Source organism: Thunnus thynnus, chromosome 15 (assembly GCF_963924715.1).
Source record: "Thunnus thynnus chromosome 15, fThuThy2.1, whole genome shotgun sequence".
Classification (NCBI taxonomy): Eukaryota; Metazoa; Chordata; class Actinopteri; order Scombriformes; family Scombridae; genus Thunnus; species Thunnus thynnus.
In genome coordinates, this window is record NC_089531.1 from 22,468,134 (window position 1) to 22,492,298 (window position 24,165).

At 39.8% G+C, this 24,165-nt stretch overlaps 3 protein-coding genes across 4 annotated transcripts; all 3 read left to right on the forward strand.

The window, feature by feature from the left end:
* Window positions 1-253: 253 nt before the first annotated feature.
* Window positions 254-5,833, forward strand: gjb9b (gap junction protein beta 9b). The gene is made up of 3 exons (XM_067611992.1): window positions 254-342; window positions 3,740-4,230; window positions 4,761-5,833. Exons 2-3 carry the CDS (start codon window positions 3,841-3,843, stop codon window positions 5,187-5,189), a joined length of 819 nt encoding a protein of 272 aa, XP_067468093.1. The 5' UTR covers window positions 254-342; window positions 3,740-3,840; the 3' UTR covers window positions 5,190-5,833.
* Window positions 5,834-6,648: 815 nt separating this feature from the next.
* Window positions 6,649-12,092, forward strand: pef1 (penta-EF-hand domain containing 1). Its single transcript, XM_067611358.1, has 5 exons — window positions 6,649-6,750; window positions 7,811-8,048; window positions 9,598-9,753; window positions 10,402-10,545; window positions 10,772-12,092. The coding sequence occupies exons 1-5, from the start codon at window positions 6,730-6,732 to the stop codon at window positions 10,999-11,001; spliced, it is 789 nt and encodes a 262-aa protein (XP_067467459.1). The 5' UTR covers window positions 6,649-6,729; the 3' UTR covers window positions 11,002-12,092.
* A 2,453-nt stretch (window positions 12,093-14,545) lies between these two features.
* On the forward strand, window positions 14,546-17,908 carry smim12 (small integral membrane protein 12). Of its 2 annotated transcripts, none has more exons than XM_067611359.1 (2): window positions 14,546-14,636; window positions 16,384-17,908. In XM_067611359.1, the coding sequence occupies exons 1-2, from the start codon at window positions 14,552-14,554 to the stop codon at window positions 16,671-16,673; spliced, it is 375 nt and encodes a 124-aa protein (XP_067467460.1). In that variant the 5' UTR covers window positions 14,546-14,551; the 3' UTR covers window positions 16,674-17,908. The 2 variants fall into 2 exon arrangements, with proteins under 2 accessions (XP_067467460.1, XP_067467461.1); XM_067611360.1 differs by having other exon boundaries at window positions 14,606-14,630.
* The last annotated feature ends 6,257 nt before the right edge of the window (window positions 17,909-24,165 follow it).

Below are 24,165 nucleotides of genomic sequence, written 5' to 3' on the forward strand. Positions count from 1 at the left end.
AACTGCCATTATGATTTTCCATTCCCACCTCCAACTGTCTGTCCCTGTATCTTTTTCCTTTCTCTGGCGTTTCACTGTGACTTCTCTATAGTCCCTGAGTATGCCCTGAGGCAGGTCTACTTATGCAAAACAAGTCCAGATTGGAATTGTCGGTGTGTGAGAGTATTTGTCTGTATGTAAAGCTCCACCCATCCTCCCATTCTTGAAATCTTCTGAAGCCCCACACCTCAAAGCAAACCTACTGAAAATATCCAGGTGAGGCCAAGTCACTCAGCAACGACAAAGGGCCAGCTGGAAGTCAGTCAGGAAACATCTCTTTTACACTGCTTCCCTGTGTCTAAGGTAAGGTGCTTTATCTTTGTCTCTATTTACAAGAGTTGGTAGATAAAGAAAAGATAATAAGGTATAATGAGGTTTCTGAATTTCTGTTCAATTTTAGATACTAAAAAGATATACTAGAAAGGATTCAAGCAGACAGAAATGGTGTAAAATAAAAGGGCAAGGATATTGTTCATCCTGCTTCCTTTCTATCATACAACTAGAAAGATCTTGTATGTCACGGGAAGGAGTCAGCCCTAGCACGTACAAAGGAATGAGATTTGTAAAGACAGATAACTGGAAGCAGTGCGAATAAAACTGTACATGTCTGGTGCTGTAGTCCTCTGGCTGATATGTGTTACCTTGAAAAATGGAAGAAAGTCAGGTTGAAGGTAAAAAGGTAAGATGTGTGAATGACAGAAAAAGAAAGAATAGGGCTTGGAAGAAAAAAAAAGCCACACAAGAGAACAACCCCGCCTTGTTAGCAACAAGCATTGACTCATACAGACATTGTAGACTTGGTGGATAGAAAAGTATTTGTAACTAGCTCAACCTGTAGAGCAAGTCACGGTCGAGCATTTATCACGGTGTCAGAGCTGAAAACATAATAGAGACCTCCACTCAGGATCAAAGTAATTTATACATGTATAAAGGGGTCTTCTCTGACTAAGAATTATATTGGTACATTTGGACATCCCTGCCTAATGTCTTACCTGTTCGTCTGATGATAGGAATGTTTATCGTCATTGATTTCTCTCATGAGAATCAAAGCCCTTGTAAGACAGTAATAAAACCAGGAGCATGCACTCGAGCAGTATCTGCATCGCATGAGTGGAAATATTGGAATCAAATGCATCACATAACCTGAGGTTTCTCAGCTGAGAAAGCATGATATGTCTCGTCTGTCACAACAAAGAGAAAGACAAACACACAGCAAAGAGATAGATGAGGCTGACTGCTGTCGGCAGGGAAGGCAACATCACAATCTAGAACAAATAGGAAAACAAATTGTGGTCCAGCTTTGCCATCTCCCTGAGACAAGATATAGTGTTGTCTCTGAGGTTTTCTTTCCTATCCAGGCTGAATGTCAAGGTTTGTGTATGTGTGTGTGTGTGGGAGAGAGAGAAAAATCCAACTGACAAATCATATGCTCTATGTGCAAAAGCAATGAATCATACTGCGCATGCATTTGTGTAAGGGCGAGCGTGTTTGTGTCTGAACATGTAATTTGTGATTTTATCATGGCTTGGTTGCATAAAAAAGGCAAAAAAGACATACTTGAAGATTCAACAAACATTCAACAAAACAAACATACGCTTTACAGCCTGTTCTTACATGCTGGAACAAAGTAAAAGTCAGGAACATCAGAGTCCCAAAAGCACAGGCTTAGACACTTTTTAAGATTAATGCCACTGGTTGTATTATCCACTTAGAAAGAGAGGTAAAGTGTAGGTAACATCAGCAGTGATTGAATGTGTCTGGCTTTAGTAGCCTATGTTGTGATTCTGGAGGCATTCATTGAGTCAAGTCTTTTTATGCTGTGTAATTTAATAGTCAGGAATAGTGGATGAGAGAGAAAATAGCAACTGATTTGACAGCTCAATATGTCTACAGTGATGCTAAAATACTGAGGGAAAGTGTTTCTGAATTCAAATACTTGGGATTAGAGGAGACAGAATTGTAATGGAACAGTGGACAGCGAGGCTGTTATCCAACTTGTTCCCACTCAGGCTGTGAGCATTCATCAGAATGAGATGTAAATGTAAAAGCGAAAGCAGATCCTCCTTATGTCCACATTTGCATAACAAAACCAAAAGCATATTTCAAGATGTTTGCACCCTTCGCTCAACATTCACACCTGTCGCTCTAGAACTACCATCCCAAACTATTAGATTTTGGTGCCCCAGAAAACACACACATTCTCTATATGTACATGCATGCACATAATCATCCACCAAACCCCAGAGAGAGAGAGGAAATTGAAAAGAGGACATTCGAGAAATCTGAACGCACATACACACTCACACAAAGAGAAGCACAAAGAAAACAGGTGATCCGTAACAGTTCCATCTTTAAATTCTAAACACGATCAGACCATTAAATCCACATAGTAATATTTTAACTGAAATACCTGTCTCTCTCAGAGCACAGGTCCCATGGTACAGTAATGGCATGTTTAGCATTCACAAATGCTATCCCTTAGCAGTCCTTTAAAGAACCAAGACTGCAGTAGGCATTTGGGATTACAGAGATGACTGTATCTGCCTGCTCAGCCACACTGTTCAAATAGCTGACTGATAGAGTTGAAAGTATTGGTTTTGTCTTTTCAGCAAAGGCAGGCTCCGATGATGACTCACTCATTGATGTGTAATGACTCAGCATTGAAAAGGTAGTTCTGTGTAAATACGGATCAGCTATGGCTAGATGACAGGGAATATGTCTGTGCAAATGATGTCTAGTTGTTGTTTCTTCACAGCTGATTAGCATTTCAAAGTTGTTTTATGTTTGTGGTTGTTTGTTTAGCTTTTGAGGGTTGTGCAATGACACAAATGAAAAATTGTAATGGCTTTGCATAGCATTGCTATTAGTATCATACATATCAATGCAGAAGGCCTGCAATTGTAAAATTTAACTGTATCACATCTAAAATGTGTTAACTATAATATTCAAAAAGTATTGAATTTTCAGAGATATGTCTTTTATATAAACTTTTTTTCTTTTTTCTACCTCAGTATCTTTCATTTGGTCCTTTTCATCTAATTTGAAACTGTGAAACTGATAATAATATTTTTAATGAGGTAACTGCAAATGTGTAAATCTTTAAAGGGGCTATTTTATGCATAATGTTCAGTTTACCCATCAAGAGGAGTACTATTCAGTACTACTGTGAAAACAGTTTTGTAATGTCTTCAAGTCTTCTCTGGAGGGAGCTTCATCACATCTGAAAAAATAACCCCTAATGATGTCATCAGAGGATAGATTTGGAGACTCAGTTCATAACAAATGAACATTTATATATAAATGAATAGCAAAAAGTCTGCATTACAAAGTGGTGATATGGAGTTTGAAAGATTTAGGTGTTTACGAGGCAGGGAAGGTCTGACAAAAGACATTATCCAGTTGCATTATGGCAAATATGGGGTCTAGGGTTTTTGGGTCTTGACATCAGTTTTGACCCTTGTTTTTTTAAAACTGTCTCTCTCTCAAGTGCCCCAACAAGTGCTATACTAAATTGCTGGAGTAACCCTTTAAACCTTGCTGCATAATAGTACAGTGTAGTGTATAATTATGATATTAAATAAATGAAAAGAATGTGCAGTGCTCTTTATCAAATGAATGGAAAAATATATTTTTTCCATTTGAAATGCTTGAACTACTATCCTTTGACTTATCTACTTTTTTTTACTTTTTTGTACCTCAGGGTCAATTTATCAAGAACTTCATCTCACAAATCCCACCTGGTCTCCTGAGGAGCTCTTTCATCTCTCTCAGCCTCTTCCTTTCACCCCTGAGACAGCAACCATGAACTGGGGTGGACTACAGGCCCTCCTCAGCGGGGTCAATAAATACTCAACCGTGTTCGGTCGTGTCTGGCTCTCCATGGTTTTCGTCTTCCGGGTGATGGTGTTTGTGGTGGCAGCCCAGCGGGTGTGGGGTGATGACAGCAAGGACTTTCTCTGCAACACTGCCCAACCTGGCTGCAACAACGTTTGCTACGACCACATCTTCCCCATCTCCCACATCCGCCTGTGGGCCCTGCAGCTCATCTTCGTCACCTGTCCGTCCCTGATGGTGGTGGGGCACGTCAAGTATCGCGAGAAGAAGGACCTGCAGTACACGGCCTCACACAAGGGTGCCCATCTGTATGCCAACCCTGGAAAGAAACGTGGAGGGCTGTGGTGGACATACCTGGTAAGTACAAAGGCTATGGAAGTTTGTTTTTGGCTTTGCTGTACAATAGATGCCACATATGACAAAAAAGAAAAGACAGAGTAGGGCTTCAGCTTTGACCAAACTGAAGTTAGTCATCTTTAGAAATGTCAAAAATAATTGCCATGGATGAGTGGCTACGTACAGAAGACATTTGTGGAACTAAATATGTTTTGTTTTCGCCTGATAACAATACAATAACAATAACTATTGAAATGTTTAACTATCCCTCCTAGCTAAATTAAAATTGAAGGAATGCTTTCTGAGTTTTCAATTTTGATATCTTTGTTATAGATTCTGCATTAGGTCAATCAGTGTTTTTTTGTTTTTTTTAAATTTTACTTCCAAAATGCACAATGTCTCCAATTATCATCAAAGTCACACCAGTAATGACTGAGAAATCACTTGAATGATGTTTAATGGATGCATAGACAAATCGATCTTTGCGTCTCTTATATTAAACTTCCTGTACAATGTGTCACCCAATTTAACCCTCATTTATCCTCCCTTAGGCGAGTCTAATTTTCAAGGCAGGCTTCGACGCCGGCTTCCTCTACATCCTGCACCACGTCTATGAAGGTTTTGATATGCCCCGCCTGTCCAAGTGCTCCCTAGAGCCGTGCCCCAACACAGTGGACTGCTACATATCCCGTCCTACCGAGAAGAAGATCTTTACCCTCTTCATGGTGGTTTCCTCTGCTGTCTGTATCTTCATGTGCATCTGCGAGATGGTGTACTTAATCTGCAAACGTATCCAGAAAGTTGTTAGGAGGAAGATTGAGGCAGACAGGAGGATGTTCGCAGAGAGTCACGAGATGACACCAATGGCAGCGCCCAGATCAGAGTTCAAATCCAAATCATCAATGAGAGTGGATCCCACAGTTTCTATGCACAACCTCAGTAATATCAACACTGAGAAAGAGGCATCTGAGAAAAAATAATGCACAATATGACAGTGGCCATGTGGAGAGACTGTACAAAGTAGTTATGGTGTCACTGCAAGTACAATACAGTTCAGACTCTGTGGAGAACTGCTGCTCACTACCAAAAAGATATCCATCAATTCAGGGACTTCTGAGACAGAGTTTTGTAAATATTATCATGTTGAATGACTTTGTGCTGGAACACACACCTTATCCATGCAAGTAAACTCATGAATAAGAAGGATTACAAAGTAAATCAAAGGGATTAGACTATTTTTTTGGAAATGGTTTATGTGTGTGCGTGAATCTGTTTTTTTGTACATGTTTTACTGGCCAGTAATAGGTTTAAGCTGTTCTATGAAGTACTTTGTAAATGAAACTAAGTATAAAAGGGACCCAAGTGATGGAAACACAAACAGTGAATAATTTCCCTGAACATGCACACTGCCCCCTAATGACTAAGCAAAATAAAGCACTTACCTATAGTGGTAGCCCACAAAAATAACACTGAATGGGATTTTGTCCACAAATGTGCAATGCTCTTTATCATTCAAGTTACTTTGACTCATGTTGACATTTTGTGTTCTCACACTATTAAATCACAATTACTTTAAAAAATGATACATGTATGAACACAATCATACCACTTATACAAAATTATACAAAAGATTTGTAGGTTATATTTTTAAAAGTGAATAAATTAAGTCTCTTGAACTACTATCCTTTATCTTAATATTGTTTTTTGTTTTACATGCTGTATTTATTGTTGTGATGTATAAAGCTATTTCACTGTTAAAATATTTCAGTGTGTGTGTCTTTTGTTCTGTCTGAGAAACTTTTCACAGTTATCATACATAGAAAATTATATTAGAAAAAAAAAAGTCTTTTTTTATGGCTTTTTTGCCCCTTTTCTTTTACTCTTTGTGGCCAAGGGGTATAGTGTATAAAGGGTAGGAGGGTACAGGCTGCTTTTGTTTGTTGAGTTGTTTTGGTAATGCAAAGATCCTGGACAGAAACGTTGATACATGTTTTTGTTTTGTTTTTTTTCCACACGGAGTTCATACTTTTTGCATGACAGTTTCTTTTGTGTTATGTGTCCTGTACCCTTACCAACTACACATAAAAAAGTTATATAAAGATTTTTTTTTTTTTTTTAAAGCAATAAAAAAAAAGTTGGTCACAAAAAAAGAATTTATGCCTGACTTGATACAATGAGGGGAAACAGGGAAAAAAGAAAGTGAGAAGATACCATAAAATACATTGAAACAACTCGTGTGAAGTTTTACAATACGGTCCCGTACAAGCATATTATAAAAATGACAGACTCACACAGTAAACCCTATATTACATGCTTATGCAGTGAATAAGTACGCCAGTCAGCAGCATGCTATTCATCATTCTGTCGTCATCAGTTTTTCACTCTGCCGTCCAATCAGAAGCACAGGATGCGGGTGCGGTTTTGACGGATCTGATAATGCACCAATAAAAACCCAGAGCTCAAACGGTTCTGTATCCGCCTTTACGGATAGCTTGTTGAAGGAAGTGAAGTCTGTCAAACATGAGTTTCCACTACGGCCAGGTATCGAAATACTGCTTTTTTCTTATATCTATGTTAATTATAATAACATGTTAATATTGTAGAATAACTGTATTATCCGTGATATAATCTTAACATAACGTAACTTATGGTTCATGTCATGAAAACACAAGTAACGTTAGCCATTCATTTCCCTGCTATACTGTAGATGCAGGATGTTACAGTGTAGCGTTAAGTTGTTGGTGTTTGTTGGTAATATTTATAGTGTTGTGCTTTCTTGAGTCAAACTGTGCCAACATTTGCTGGAGTTGTTCAACATTAACCCATGTAACTGTTATCTCATTTCTGCTGTAACTGACCAGATGCAGTCCTGATAACTTCTGGTTTATGTTATCTGACATACAGTGTAACGTCAGAGCAATACAACGTTAGCATCTAGCTAGGTAGCGTTAACAACTTTCTTGCTTAAATGTAGTAATAATACCTCACTGATAAAATATTCCACTACCAGAAAAAGTAAAAGTAAAACCCTGCATTCAGTAGAGGCACAGGGGCATTATCAGCGAAATGTAGTTATAGTTGAGAAGTAAAAGTACTCAGAATGTTACATTATTATGTAACTATATTGAACTACTGGTCATTATTGCTATTGCAAAGCAGCATTTTAACACTGTAGCTGGGCCAGGTGGATCATTTTACCTATACTTTGTATCCAGGGTTGTTTAATCTATGACAACGCATTATATTTTACAAGCTGTTTACGTGTTTTGTACGTAAAATGTTACTTTGCAGAATAACTGTAATGTGAGATAAATGTAGTATAGTAAAAGTAAAAAGCATTTCCCTAAGAAATGTTGTAGAGAAGTACAAAGTAGAAGACATGTGCCTCAAAATTGTACTGAAGCACAGAACTTGACTTTCCACCATTGAGTACTTTTATAAATATTACAGAAAGTAGCATATCTCAGAATTTAATACTTTTAACTCGTGTTTTTTTAATTTCACAAGAGAGGCTATAAGAGGCTCCATCTAGCAGCAGACAGCTCATTATTCCTTGGATTTATACAGTCTTAGTGAACTTTACTCTTTTCTCTGACTGTAGGGCTATCCAGGAGGAGGTCACCCACCACCAGGTGCTCCATACATGGGAGGTGGTGGTCCTCACCCCTCAGCTCCATACGGAGGTGCAGCACGTCAACCAGGAGGTCCTTATGGTGGTTATGGAACCCCAGGACATGGAGGGCAGTATGGGCATGCACCAGGGGGTGCTCCCGGTGGGCCTTATGGAGGTTATGGGGGACAGTCTCATGGAACACCTTATGGACACCACGCTCCAGCAGGTAACTACAGGCTGAGAATTGAGCTGTGTAAGCATCTGCTGTACCATTGCCTCTTGGAGTTGAACAGGTATATTCTGAACGCGAGGACACTGCAGATAGCTTTTGATTCCCCTTCTTCATTGCTTGTCTCTCGTTTTCTTCCTCCCTTCCTCTCTGGTGGCATGATGGATAGAAAATGACTTGCGCTCCCAGACAGTCATGTAGAGACAGGGTTCAGTTTGTGCCCCTCAGCAGGATTACACGACTGGAGTGATGACTCCTGTAATACTGAGTGAGGGCTAAACAGAGTAAGAGACAGATGGGTAAAGAGTGTGTTCTGCGTGTATGTGTGTGTGTGTGTGATTACTCTGTTTCCTGTAGCAGCTTAACCCAAGTCAGAACCTGATAGCCTGTGTTGCTATCACTCCCTACAGGGACAGAATCCATCAGGGTCTGGCCTGAAGTGTCACCTGTCCCACTCTTCCCATTCATTTTTCTGACAATCAGCCCTCCCTCCACTCCTCCCCTCGTCTCACACCATATTTTCCAACACTCCCTTTCTCTTCCTCCATGTATTCAGGTAATGGCTTCTTGCCCCAACACTATCTCCATCCCACTGAGATGACTTTTCCTCAACCCTTGACCCTGCCTCTAGCAACTTTTTTTTTCCACAACCGGTGTCTTATGAAACACAGAGCATTTATAACTAAGGTTGGGGAAGTATTACTCGGCAGGAACATCATCTGGTTTCATAACTGTAGGGAGATTAATTATTCCTGAATTTAGCCACTGCCCCTTACTTTAAGATGATACTTCAGTTATCATAAAATGAACTGAATAGTGGAATTATTAGATAGCATTTACACCTGTCACTAACCAGTATACAAATCTGATGTTTAATGTTTTTGTCACTATTCTCTTACAATTGTAATGTTTTTTTTACCTTTTTACCTAACATCTACTAACTAACTAACTCAACCACATTTGAAATTAGCCTAGTTGTAGGACTTGTATTTGACATGTCAATTACATAAAGAGTATATTCCGTGTTATGGTCCTTATATACCAAACTCTGCTCTAAACCAGCTCCTTCTAAACATCAAAGGCAAAGACTGAGCTAAGCACAGATGTATTATTTTTTATGATCAACTTTCTGCTTGATAGAGTCAGCACAGTTGCAACTGTAAGACAGTAGAACCACATTTCTTCATCTCCCAATAAATGAATAATTATTTTGCACTGGAGCAAGGCAGTTGCTTCATTTCCAAGAAACATCACTTTTCTCTCTTGTACTATTTCTTTTTTATTTCTCCACTCATTTCCGTTACTCCTCAAAGAGCTGAGAGATTCACTGAAGTAATAACTGGTAGAAAATATAAGGATGGGAAATAATAAAGAGAATAAATCAAACTAGTTGTCTGGGAGAGAAGAAGAAGAAGAGGAAAACAGTGTTGGAAACGAGGGCATGCTAAGAAAACAATCTTCTGCCGTTGGACATTTTCAAAGTCCATCTGAACCCCCCGTCTTTCCTCCTTCACCCTATTACTACTCTTATTTTCCCTCTCTGTAGGTAACATCCCCCCTGGTGTTAACCTTGAGGCGTACCAGTGGTTCCAGAGTGTTGACACGGACCACAGCGGCTTCATCAACCTTAAGGAGCTGAAGCAGGCACTTGTCAACTCCAACTGGTCTGCCTTCAATGACGAGACCTGCCTCATGATGATCAGTAAGTCATACAGTTGCAGCCAAACGACATGCTCAACAGAGTGTGAGTGTGTGGTCACTCCGTGTGTACAAGTTGATTATAAATGCTTTGACAGTGTCTCTTGAAGCGTAATGACACAAATCTTAACTACGTAAAATACCTTCAGAGACCTGAATAGCTACAGCAAGAAGGAGATGACATTATTAAGGAAAAACGAAGGACTTAAGGAGCAGTGGGGAAAAGAACGTAGGCTAGTTTTTTATGTGATTAGCACGCTAAATCTCCCATACAGCTAAAGAGAAATCGTATCTGTTTTTAAAAGGATACATTTCGACAGCCAGGAGTCAGTAAGCCTAGAAAATTACTGATTCACAATTGTCTCGGTGCCTGTTAGTTGTGCAAGTATCCCTACATTCCAGTTGCATTTGCCAGGCGATGACTAATATGCTCCATTACCATAATGAGAAATGTGTGATTCTGTGTGTTACTAGTAGATAAAATGAGGAGAAGATCCACAATGATAGATGACGAACTTACTGGAAACATGCCAAAAATGCACTTCACATTTATACTTCCTTGGGAAAGAACGTGGAACCTAAAAAAAAAACTTAAAAAAAAAAAAAACACGGTTGTTTGACTTCACATGATGTGTTTTGTATTTCCTGTTAGACATGTTTGACAAGACGCGGACAGGCCGTATGGACCTGTTTGGCTTCTCAGCCCTGTGGGACTACATGCAGAGGTGGAGAGCTCTGTTTCAGCAATATGACAGAGACCGCTCAGGATGTATCAGTGGCCCAGAGCTGCACCAAGGTATCCCTGATTGTGTTGGTGTTAAAGATGGTTTCATTAATTGGGATATGTCTCATAACTTTTGCAAATAAAAACCATGATTGAGATAATTCATGTTTTTCTATCTCACAACATTTTAAAAAAAATTAAGAGCAAAATAAGATCTAAGACCTTTACCGGAAAAAGACTGATTCATTCCTTTCTCGTTTCTCTTAACTCCTTTCCTCCTCACGCCTGTCCCTCTCAGCCCTCGCACAGATGGGCTACAACCTGAGTCCCCAGTTTTCTGAGCAGTTGGTGCGTCGCTACATCGTGCGAGGCGGGCCGCATGGCATCCAGCTGGACCGCTTCATCCAGGTGTGCACCCAACTCCAGAGCATGACGCAGGCCTTCAGGGAGAGAGACACAGCCATGACGGGCAACGTCCGCCTCAACTATGAAGAGTTCCTTTCTTGTGCCATCACCAGGCTCATGTGAGCCTCATTCCACTGACAATGCCTCTGCACTGTGGTTGCACAGAGTCATTCCATGTTCAGGTCATATTTTGTTCAGTTTTCAAAGTGCTCCCACCTGTTTGTTTGCATACAGGATATCAACAAGTACACATTATTCCGTGGCTTGTTGCTGTAAATAGACAAAGCCTAACACCATGGACCTTCAGTGGCGATCTTAAAGGTTCTGGATAGCTTCACCAGAGGCCATCAGGAAAGTGACTGTGGCTTCATAACATAAGTCACCGCATGCTGTACTTTCTTCTTAACAATCATAATTTTACCACAGATGCCTTGGTGATATTAACCATTAGCAAGTTTTTTTTTTATTAGTACCAGTATTTCTCAGTTATAATACTGATAAAATTACATTTAACTTGGCACTTGTTTACACGTTTAATTAACTGAAAGTAGACCTGAGAGCCCCACTGACCACATATCTATCAGGACTGAAACAGTGTAAAGTCTTGACTAGAGGAGGTAACAGGAAATAAATGAAATAATAAGATCAGTAGTAATAAATGAAATGCATTAGACTGCATTTCCTTTACTATGCTGAACTGTATTAACTATATTATATGACATTAACATGTTCATGTGCCATTTAAACGACCATACTTTTTGAACTGTATGTGTATCAGGGGTATTCAGCAGTTCCTAAAGATACCTCTATGCAATGCTTGAACATTTGTGTGTATTGCAATGTGTGTATTTGAAACAAAAAAAGACCAGATTTTTTTATACTAGAATTATTCTCATACTCTCATGTGCAGTGGGATTTTGTTAAAGCTTTGTTACTAATTGATTTAGAGTTAGCATATTAAAAATAAGGAACACGTTTATTATAATATTCGCAAAATGGATCTGTGACGAAAAGAGACACGAAGCACTAAATGAAAAGTGTCCCCACTTATGTTTGCAAGTGTCACCTCTAAGAAAATTCAGTGATTGTTAGGCCAGTACATTTAGTATCTGTATTTACTGATTATACACCCCACTGACATATGTATCCTGAAATCATTAAACATGCCAAAATTGTTCGTCATGCCAAAGACAAATAAATGCTTTTGTATCATATTTTGATGTATTGATATTCTTGACTGAGAACTATTCACAATAATGCAAGAACACAACTAGCTACGTTTTAATACCACTTTACGGTCAATATGAAAAATTTGGCAAAAGCTGGTGAGTTGTTTTTAGTATAAGTAGTTGCTTACAGTAAAGCGCACATACATGTGAGCTTGGCTTGAGGTTTTTACTGTCTAAAAAGCAAGAGAACAATAATTGTGAGTACATAAATTTAGGAAAATACTTTCAGAATTGATATATCCCAGCAAAAGTGCAGTTGCTAATGTGGTTTCTTTAACAGCAGTTATGGCTGACCTGTAGCCTCAAAATGCCCAAAATCAGTTGCTCATTTCTCTCTCTGTAGGGCAGATTGGTCACACAAAAGAGCAAAAGAGTTTCTGTCTTTCCTTTCCACATCTGGTACTTCTTTCCCTCACCATCTGTTACCCTGCTTGATCACAGTCTGTGTCAAAAGTCCTCCTGCTTCTCCCCGTCTCATTTCAAATCAAAGGCAATCCATCAAATTCTCTTGTGCATCTTTTTTGGTCATATCTCACATCCATCTCCTCCTTACCCCTCTCTCTCAGTCTTAATCTGAGCTAAACTTAGCTGTCCCAGGTCCTTAAGCACACTTTGTGCCATATTCTCCCTGCCACCTCCCCTGTACTGTTGACACGTTACCTGAACATGCCTGTGGTTTTGTGTCTGGACTGCCTTCAAAAAGATGAAGTTTGGAGATTTACCAGTATGGCCAAAAGTGTGCCATGCTTGAAGGTTTCAGCCCATGGAGAGGAATGCAGCAGTCTTTTTCTGGCTTGTGTGATTCAGCAGTGATTTAAGTTAAGTCCTGATTGTCATTTCCTGTGTAATGAGGAAATTTTCCACCACTGACCATGCCTGACATCTGTAATTAACTTGGGCAAATAGAGCAGGTCTACGGAGCTTCAGTTAGTGGGGATGGGATGCTCCACTGTGTCAGCCTCAATTTGTGATTTGGATTGATAAGGCAGTTGTATTTTTACATAAAAATCTTGGCTAGTGCAGCTTTAAATCTCATTTACTAATAAACAGGATCTGATGAAATAATCCTGGCACTGCTGGGGTTGCTGGTAAAGCAGAACTGGCACTAGTAATGTTGTTCCCTGCAGGGGAATGAGCACATTTCACTTTATCTGACAGGACTGATCAAATGCCAGTTCTGGCAACTACGAGATGGACAGCACAGAGAGAAGAACTGCTTAAAAGAAGCATTTTCAAACACAAAGCATAATCACCCACACAGAATCTAGTCAATCACAATAATTTCAGCAGTCATTTGAAGTAGTGACAACATAAAAAATTTGGATATAGCACCTTTTTTTAACCATCCCCCTCTGCACAAATGACCAGTGAGTCAGAATTGGTCATCGTTTGATGACAGGCTGCATTCCAGTCACCATAGATCACCTCTCTGCCCAGCACATTGCACGAGTACAGTTTTATGGCAAACGTTTGGGCCTGGGAACTGAAATATCAGTGTCATCAATCATACATGGGTTTCCAAAGAACACTTACTGATTTGCTACCGAGACACTACAGTAGCATAGAGGAATATTTTCTTCCTGCTATATTCAGCTCTGCAATTTATGGTTTCCCACTAGATGACTGGAATTTATTCAATTTCTCTGAATTCCTCATAAGTTAAAAGTAAACAAAAGCAAAGCCTCTAAAACTGTTTCTTTATATACAGAGCCTGTGATATTGGCTCTGTCTTTATATGCCAAACTGTGCTTTAAACAACAACAACAACAAAAAAAGCTATCTTAGCACTTGAGGGGGTTGTCATCCAAGCGGAGTACCTCACATCTTGTCAGTGTATGACACAATGACAGATCTGTCAGCCTTTTCACAAGTGTTCCTTGACAGAGGGATTTTGTGCAAGAATGCCATTGAATGTTTGAAGACAGAGATGGTGTGTTGTTGTTACGTGGTTTTTCAGGTTATTTAGAATACGACAAGTTCAACGTTGTGAGAATATATATTTAAATGAGATGAAATTGATTTCTGTGGGGACATTGTTTTGTTTCAGTTATCAAAGGATATACAAACAAATGAATTAAATTGTATTTATTGAAGTTGACATAATATGCAGCGTGGTTGGTGGATTACTATTCTAGTTTCATTTTCTGTTTAATTATTCAATTTTAATTAACAATTGTCTATATTTGAAAGGTTGTCCTAACCGCATGTATTTATTGTTTAGTCATGGCCAACAAAGTAATTATTTTTTAATGTATTACACAATTTACTGGTACCAATAACTATCTGTACCAGTATCATTCCCTTTGTGTTTCATGAAACATGTACAGTAAACACAGTTTAGCTTCCTCACTTCTAAGCAGTGTAACATTTCTACCACTAGGCGGTGCTAAAACACCGAGGAAGACGCAGCGACTTGGTTACAGCAAAGTGAGTCTCTGCAGCCAATGAGAAAACTCGCCACCAGGAAGTCTACAAACAGACACGGAAGTTGCGTTGATCCACTGCTGCACCAACGTGCCAACGGTAAAGGTGAGTGAAATAACCTAATGTCATAGTTACACAGACATAAAATATACAGATAGGGAGGTAACTACCATTCGGACTATTTTTTTTGCAAACGTAGCAGGTTCAGGTTTGGCGTTAGAGTTGCCATAAATTGCCGGTTAACAATCCCGCATTTACAAGCGGTTTCGTAAAATGACTTCCGCGCAGTGCATGATTCAGTACTTTAAAAACACATTTATCTTTATGAAATTTTAGCTATAAGCTCACATTTCAGATGCAGTTTCAAGTTTGTTTGAGCCCTGTTCCGTGAGACATTCTGTGCTGTGTTTTGAACCGAGGCAATGCAGAACTCCATAAGAAAGTTGCAATTTCATTTGTTTTGCTTATGTGAGAAGTAACATAAACGGTGTCGAACATAAATAAGTAACATTTGTTTATCTAGAGGAACCGCTTTTCACTTCGGCGAGCATGCAATTCACAAACAAACGCAAATCATCCTACAAATGTAAACTTGTGCGTACGGTTAAAGGTTATTTTTGACATTTAAGGACGTAGCATTAGTTTAACAGAAACGTTGACATAACCGAGATGTTGACATTAGAGAGAAAACTATTGTTTCTCTGCTACTGGTTCTCTCGATTGTCCCCCAGCTATTTGTTTGTGTGCTATTTCTGTTGTTGCTTGTAGCTAGTCGGTGAGAAGGTGAGCATGACATCAGAAGGACATTAAGGTGTTATGTCACTGACAGGTGTCTGCCTGACGTCTCCCTGTTGAACATGGTATACAAACACAATACCTGTATGAATACAGTCTATTTGCACATTTTAGATAAATAACTAAATATATAAGGGCTGAACAATTTTGAAAAAATATCCAATTGTAATTATTTTGACTGATATTGCAATTGCAATATAATTGGCAGTATTAGTAGAAAAGATCATTTTTACATCATTATTCTTATTTAAATTGAAAAACATATTGAAATGATGATGGCACTTGTGATGATGATGATGATCTGTACTAAACATGGTTTCTTAAGCCTGTAGAATATGATGTGTATTCCAGGACATATTTAAGTTAAAATGGTATTTTAACACACATTTCACCTTTATCAAATATTGTGCCTCCTGCCATTTGAAAATGGCAGTAGGCCATATTGCCATTTCAATGATATATATATATATATATATATATATATATATATATATATATATAATATGTGTGTGATTCAAAATGTGAAAAACACTTTTACTCACCTGGCTCTCCTGCATGGTTTGCAGCCTCACACAGCAGAAAATATGATTTTAATTCTGGTGATAGTCTGTTTGGTGATTGAATTTAGATAGCCTACATGTTGTAGGTACATTTACCAGCTGGGAAGAAATGTTTGTCAGAATATCAGTCATCAAATCAGGGGTGGTCAAGTGGTTAAAGTACCGCAGCATTGCCAGGTTGTGTCTGACTGGGGGTCTTTGTTACATGCCATTCCCCATCTCTGTCTCCCCTTATTTCCTCTAATCTCTCAACTGTTACTATCAAATAAAGGCATAAATAATGCCATTAGAATCATTTTATTATTATTCTCATCATCTCATCATCAAATCATCAAATCTTTATCAGAACTAGTGAGGTATAGTCATATTTCTAAATCCTCTTTTTTTATGTGTGAATGACACTTAACTTTTTCTTCCAACTGTAATACTGTAATTATCCTTTAATGTAAGCTGAAATCCACTTACCCTTTATTCTGATTTCCCCCCCTGGGAGCCAGAGCGGTGTGCAGTCATGTGGCCAGTAGTTTGGACAGCGATGCGGACCTACGCCCCTTACGTCACCTTCCCGGTGGCTTTTGTGGTCGGAGCAGTGGGCTACCACCTGGAGTGGTTCATCAGGGGGACCCCCAAACCTCGAGAGGAGGAGAAGAGCATCCTGGAACTGAGGGAGGAGAGGAAGCTGCAGGAACAAGTGGGGATGGACAGCACACAGGTGCTTAGCCTCAAAGAGAAATTGGAGTTCGCACCCAAAGCGGCTCTAAACAGGAACCGACCGGAAAAGAGCTAACCTGTCCTGCTGTGAGTGACTCATGTCCAGTAGGAGGATAGTGCATTGGGAGCAAAGGGGACAACCAGAGGGCCAAAACACCCGTTCTTCCAGTTCAACATGGCAACACACCCTCACTCCTGGCCACCTAAAAGCATCAGCATGCCTGTGTAAATATCAGACACTTTGTGGAAGCTAAAGGACAGTTAGAGAGTAAATACATACCACTCTGTTGAGTCAAATATAGCTTATATGTGCTGTATGTGGTTAAAACACCTTAAAACCCTATGTGACTTCAAATGAAACCTTCAGCTGTCTCTGATGACAAGGTTTGATGCGGTTTGGTCTTCCTTTTGTCCTCTGGCTCAAAGAAAAGAACATTTTCTGTTTTATTTAAACCTAGTCGTCGTTCCATGACACAAATTGTATTGTGTCTTTACTATAAAACACACAAATGTCACAAATGTTCATTTTCTTTTTGATTCTGATTTTTTTTTTTTTTTTTAATGCAAGAAGCCTGTCACAAAGTATTTCTCCTTTAATCTTTTGTGTATGTTACAAGAAAGGACTTGTGATTGTGAACATAAAAGCGCAGGAGGAAAGACAGGTTGTTGTTGTAGCTCTTTTTATCTCATGTAACCTTTCATGGTATGTGACAAAATAAGCCAACGTTGTGGGAGGTCTCTCTGGAAGTAAAAGCTGCTTAGTCCTATTGTCTGGAACATCTACACACTGCTTTCATTTTAGAAAGTTGTGAAGGTTTGCGAACTAAATGTTTTAATTGTGGTTGATGTAGCTGTATATGACAAATAAAGGCTGATTGCTGAACAAGTCTGCCCTACTGACACCTTAGGTAATCGGCATCTCACAGTATTTTTGACATAAGCAGTTCATCTACTGATTCATTCTGACTAAGTAATAAAACAAAAGCTTCTGTTTCTGTTTTATTTTTGGTCACTTGTGTTACTGCTGTATTGTTTCACATTCAAGTCTCAAGAAATATCTGATCCCACCAGATTATGAACGACTGTTGCCAAGGACAAAAAAATAACATCAAAGTCAAAGGAAGGACGTAATGACTCTGCTCATTCAGCTTCAGGGAGGAAATTATTTTCGAGGGAACACGGTAGACAAAGCAGTCCTAAGGAGGGAAATCACAACCTCATTCAACTTTAGAAATGTGACCTATTGTCTGTTTCATTTTCTGTGTGGCACAAAGTTCATTAAAGACTAAAAGTTAAAATCCAAATGATAAACATGTTATTTTGTGGGCTAAAACAGTGAATCACACGCAAATGTGCTTTTGTGATAGTCTTGGATGAAACAGTCATTGACAAGCATAATGTTCAAGCTATTATTGCTGATGTATGTTTATCCAGTATTAATGCTTTCAAATACAGACTACATTGTTTTCATGCCTGGACATTGCCATCAACTGTCACGTGCATGATACCACCACAGAAACATAGATCACAGTGTGAAAGCATTCCTTTTGGTACAGACATTACTAGAATAACACGAGTTAAAATTTAGCATGTCCTTTTAAGGGTGGGTTTCTTCTCTTTATCTCACAATTCATTGTGAAAGATTTATATTGTAGTCCAACAAAAACATTGATTCACCTTCATTGCCCAGCTTGAGATGAGGTCTTGTTTGATAATTTGGTTTGGTCATGAAACTAAAATGTGCATTTTTTGGAATGATACAGTGCTGACAGAGCATATAGGACGACTGTCGTTTTAATAAGAGGGAACGCTTCCACACAGTTCTTCAATAAAGTCTTCATTACTCTCTAATTAAAGCAAGAGGAGTGGTGTGGTCAGGAAACCAACTTGAATAAGAATTCAAGATGGATTGAAGGCACAGAAGTTACTGCTGTTGTAAATGCTCCAAAATGAGAAAACTTTATGAAGCTTTTTTAAATTAAATGTGCGATAACTCACGTGTACTTTGACCTGCAATAATTATTTTATTGACACTTTTATTCTAGTCCTGCGGGCTTTCCTGTATTGAATAATGAAACAGAAAGGTCCATCTTGCCCACACCCCAGGAGCTGTCTTAATGGTTGATAACCTTTCCCAGTTTGCCAGAAAAAGTTCCGCTACGGTACCCTGCCAGCTAGTGAAATGGGAAAGATTATGAGGCCCAGATTTACATTGGCACCAGAGTGGTAAAAGCTGTGCTATCGGCGGCATTCATCGGCTTCTACTCCCCTCTTAAGTTTGCTATCGGTGAAATGACATTCTCCAATCCAGTGACCTCGGTTCTGCATGTTCAGAGCAGCAATTACTTCAAGCTGTTGGAAGTTTTCCATTTGAAACCAGTAAGGATGGAGAGGTGGAGGTGGAGGTGAGGTTGCGGCTGAATCATGCTGAGAGAGAATTAAGAAGGAGCACGGTGTGTTTAGGTGTGTGAAAGCTGTGTGTGTCCTCCTGGGAACAATCAAAGGACAGGTTGACCGTCTAACAATGGCCCAGCTCCTCCTCACAACTGGACAGTATTGTGGGAACCGAGCTCTGAGGCTCCTGGGAAAGAAGGGGGATGTAGGGAGGGTCTCCATTGTTCTTGCTGGATGATGGGGATAATTTGTGAGGGTGATGCTGGCTGTTCCTTTTTTTTTTTAAAGGAGGTTCAATCCAACATCCTGAGTGGACAGGCAGAGACGGTGTTCCCACTGCTGTAAGAACAATAGAGCTGTCTGCCTGCTGGAAGGGCACCACATCCCCTATTAAACATCCACACAAACACAGAGTCCAGGAATACAGGTATTGCTGTATATCAAACTTATACACAGACAAGAAGCCTGAACATAAACATATGAAGAATCTCACAACTGTAGGGGAAGTCAAAGTAAAATACTTAGTTTAGTATAGTCTCACAGTGATGTTTAAAGTATGTAGAAGAAAAGTCACTTTAACTCCTCTTGGCTGTCTGCATAATATGGTTGGGCAGCAGAACAAACTGAAAACACAACATCTCTCATATTATCATTATGGTATTTCGTATTTACACATGCCACAGACACAGATTATCGTTCATTTTGAGTTGTGTTTCTGGCCACCTGACAAATCCAAAGTGCAATATTCACTCTCCTTTTAGATCTTTAGCTTTACCTCTGTTGAGGGAATGTCTGGGTTTTATCAGTCAAATGCCACCCAGCTAGTCGGTGCTAACTTAGTCTCTTTGCCTTCTGGTACTGGGCCGGTGGTGTACAGTGGAGTCTATCAGAGATTTTGAGATGAAAACAAGGTTGATAAGTGCTGAGAGAAACCAAAGCAGTAAAGTTGTGGGTTGTGAAACAATGAGCTGAGAAATGCTAAAATGCTCCATAGAGCAGAGGGGGAGTGTAGAGTTAGGTGATAGTTTGCTGTGGGGTTTTTACAATGAGCAACATCTTTCATGTTACACATAATAATTTAATCAATTGTTAATATAAAAATATCAATAAGTGCAGCTTAAAAAAATGAAACACTGGTGAGGTTATGACCCACTCTTTACTCACTCATATCATAATTGAGGTACTGCAAGTCGTTAAACCTACCATTCTCACTCAGCTTCACAACCACTATATTTAAGGGACCATCAAAAAACCCTACAAGCACATTCAAACCTTGCACCCCACCCTCTACACACACACACACACACACGCTCAGACAAATCTCTGTGAGCCATAAGTGGTACCAGCCCTCTTAATTGACTCCAGTCACACAGCAGGCGCTTTGCCCATTTCCCTTATCCTCCTCTTGCCTTTTATGGGGCGGCCGTGACTTTAGGTCAACAAAACACGGGGGAGCAGGGATAAAACAATGCAACAATGCCCACTGCAGCCCCCATTGTCAGGGTGAACAATCCCCAACACAACGACCAATCCCTGGGGAGAAACAATATGGGAACAGGAAACAGATACAGACCCACTTCCTGTCCAGAGTTTAAATTTAGGTACTGGTCAAAGCAGTTTTGTATTGTTTTATTAAGTAGCAAAATGCCCAAATTGGAGACTGGATGCTTGAACGTGACATTGTTATGGATGCAGAGAAAGTCGTGTGTCGGTATTGTGAGCGTGCACATTGAGAGAAACAAAGGGAGTTGGCAGGCAAAGCACTATATTCCTTCCACACCTACCGTACACACACACTATAACTTAAAAACGAAATCCTAAAAAGTGGTCTTTGCTTCGCAAGGCATTATTTTCAATTACATCCAAATAAAGAGATATTGCATAACATATACGACCTCATTCACCCTGCAGTGTGCTATTTTCAGCCTTGCCGGTCCCTTGTTTATGTGTGTGTGTGTGTGTGTGTGAAAGTCTGAGTTTTGTGAAGCAAGGTCACGTTGGTCATTCCTCAACTTCTTGAGTGTGTGTTCATGTGTGTTTTAGCAGGGGCAGACTGGCAACAAAAAGCAGCCTGGGAATTTGCTGTCATGCACCAAGTTGATACACCAAATTCAAACTGACACAACATGTTTGTATCAAACCTCTCCATTTCTGACTCTGCACCTGAATTTTCCAGATGACCAGTAATTAGTTGTATTCAATCAGTAAGAGCGCAAAAAATATCTATGCTCTAATTTACTTCAGTCACACAATAACATTCACCTGTTTGTTTAGACTGTAGAGTAAGTACTTAACAAATCATTTTTATTGCTGGGCTGGCTATCAAATAGTATATGTCTTATAGGCTATAATGCTATAATTGTTGAATAGTCTAAAAGAAAATGATCAAATTTACATGTTTATTTACCCATTTACAGTTGAAATTGATGACCATTTTTTTAAACACTACAGTGAAATTTAGCATAATCTTCTCTAAATGTTTGCCTACTGAGTCTGACTAGTTAAACCTTGGAAATGGTCAAACCTGCAGAGGGACTCTAGCAATGAAAGCCCAAGGTTAACAAAAACATTTCGTTCTTTAGTTAGTTCATTTAGCTATTTCACAGCACATAGCATGTAAGCATGACAAAGCACCTGCTCCTTGCTCACTCCCCTTTGATGTTTCTGCCTCTTCACCAATGTCCTCATCATCACCTGCAGACTGCTCAAATAAATCTGTTATCTTAGCACACTTTGCAGCGTCAGCCAGAAAAACCTTTTTCTTTTTTCTGCGCACCTTCTCTGCACCACCACGCACAGGTTTTCTTTTTCTATCAAGGTTTCAGCAATGAGTGCTTGATACTAACTGCCCGAGTTCTAGATACTTTCAGTACTACCTGCTATTACGGATTGCACCAGCCATGTCACTGCAGCTAAGATAACCTATTGAATGCCTGTATATAGACTATATAATGCCGGGGTTGGAATAGAAAAAACTGGCCCTCACAAGACTGGCCCAATGGGAAAATTCGCTAACTTCCTGATGACCAGTCCGCCCCTGTATGTGAGGGCCTTCTCTGTCTAGTGAGGGTGCTTCCTAGAGATACGAAAGGCTGTCGGCAGTACAGCTGGCAGGAAGTATGACAACATATCAGCCCTCTCATTCTAGGCCAGGCACTTGTAGGGGGACTTTTCAGAACCCTTTAGAACCTGGTGCCTGACATGGCTGTAAGACTTTACCTAAGGGACTGTTATTTTGAGGTATGACAATTGTTCTTTTTTAAGACTCGCTGGAGCCCAGAGGTGACTTGGTGTACTTTAAGCTGCTTGGTGGTGTGTATGTGTGTACATCTGTAGACGTGTACACTAATTCAGCAAACTGTACGCATGATTGCCTTTCTGTGTATGATCAGGAGCATGTGGCGTCGCCCAGCTTCACCAATAGTGAGGAAATGCATCAGCAGTGATTTCAACAATGTCAGGAAACGCTGACACAGTCGTTCCCAAAGGTTGCATACATAACCGTTAAGGATGACCTGTTGCACAGAAGGGGTCTTCCCATCCAATCACTACCATTTATATTATTTGCACAGCCTTTACACAAACAAATATTCCCATTGTTGAGCCTTTTATCGGACTATCCTTTAAAAGCATGGTGTGTCTGATATAATTGCACTGATTATAGGAAATAGTCTAGACATAAATCATGGGTGTCCAAACCATTGAATAGGAGAACACTTTATTAATGTCCTATTGTCCTGACTGAGTGTCTCCTGGAACATGTAGCCAAAACACTTTCATCTGCGCTGTTATGGGGCTGGATAGGAGGGCCGCAGTTTCTCTGGTAGGCAGATATTGACCATAGGAAAAAAATGTCTTTTGGAGCAGCAAATAACCTGCACTGTTATTTTCTTTGTGGAGGTTTATATTGGCTTCACTGAACAGGAAGTAAGAGTTTACTCTGTGGAAATAGAAAAGGGCTTTGGACTTCTCCGGCTTCATCAGCTAAAAGGAAGATGGATGCAGGGAGCTCCGCTGTTCCGCTGCTAGCTTTGGTTGGCAGCAGAGGGCCGATCCGGGTCGCCCCATGCAATCTGTTCCATGACCCCCTGGCTTTGTGAAAACACGCACATTAGCAATCACATGGACACATGCATACGAGCCCACACTCACGCACCCACCCACCTGGACTGAGATAACAAGGCTGCACAGGAATGCCAGCCAAGTTCTTCTGAACAGGCTTTGAACTGGGCAGCTTCAGCAGGCTGTTTAGATTGTTCACTCAACAATATCTGCCAATTTATCCTTGACACAGGGAGAGGCCGGTTAAAATAAAAACACATTCCACTCTGAGGACTGAGGAATAGTCTTCCTATTATCATCAAATCATAAAACATATCCATAAAACTGCCAGAAAAGAAAAAAATGCAGATTCGTTTTACATTTTGTTTTTAGCTGCTTATTACAGTTCTAGTTTGGCCTCACACAGTTCAAGCTGTTTGTTTTATGAGAACCTGTCTCAATTAAATTTCCCATAAACCCCCCTTTCCTGCTATAGATAACTGCTTATCATCATGCAGACAGTTCTGTAAATTGCTGGAAATGACTGCCATATCACAGAGCGCTGCGGCGGCAGTTCTTAGAAGACATATGGGTACATTTGTTCAGATCCTGGGCAAGCACCTTTGTTGAAGGTGCTGGAATTTATCAATTGCCCTCCACGAAAACAGCGTTAACAGCGAGGACTCCCAAGGGGATATTAAATAGAGCCAGCATAAAGTGCTGTTCCACCTTGTGTGAACTAGTATATAATTGATGTCTTTCTCCCCTGTACAGTCAGCGCTACGGATTTGAAAACAGTCATTAAATCAAAGTTATTTCCCTCCATTTTTTCCCCTCAGGGGTTTATGCTCTAGATACCCTGTAAGGCTCATCCACCTCTCCACACCTCAGTCTTTCTGCTATTCCCAAAGCTCTTTCTCTTGAGCGATTCAATGCCTCCGTATTGTGAAAGTATCTGGATAGAGAAAAGTGTATGGTTGGACATGGAAGCAATACACACTTTAGAGACAGAAAAGAAAGGAAATAAAAACATTACAGTTTGTATCTTGCATCTTGCAATGGACTCTGTATAGCCTCTATAGTACATTGTGTATAGTATGTGGATGATGCTGAGTGATCATGTGACATTTACA

Excerpts from the sequence above, each read along its gene's own strand:
- smim12 (XM_067611359.1), top strand. The coding sequence starts at position 14,552 with ATGAGAAAACTCGCCACCAGGAAGTCTACAAACAGACACGGAAGTTGC. Across the intron at positions 14,637-16,383 it reads CCAACGTGCCAACGGTAAAG|AGCGGTGTGCAGTCATGTGG; the intron begins GTGAGTGAAATA and ends CCTGGGAGCCAG.
- pef1 (XM_067611358.1), top strand. The coding sequence starts at position 6,730 with ATGAGTTTCCACTACGGCCAG. Across the intron at positions 6,751-7,810 it reads TGAGTTTCCACTACGGCCAG|GGCTATCCAGGAGGAGGTCA; the intron begins GTATCGAAATAC and ends CTCTGACTGTAG. Across the intron at positions 9,754-10,401 it reads GACCTGCCTCATGATGATCA|ACATGTTTGACAAGACGCGG; the intron begins GTAAGTCATACA and ends ATTTCCTGTTAG.
- gjb9b (XM_067611992.1), top strand. The coding sequence starts at position 3,841 with ATGAACTGGGGTGGACTACAGGCCCTCCTCAGCGGGGTCAATAAATAC. Across the intron at positions 4,231-4,760 it reads GGCTGTGGTGGACATACCTG|GCGAGTCTAATTTTCAAGGC; the intron begins GTAAGTACAAAG and ends ATCCTCCCTTAG.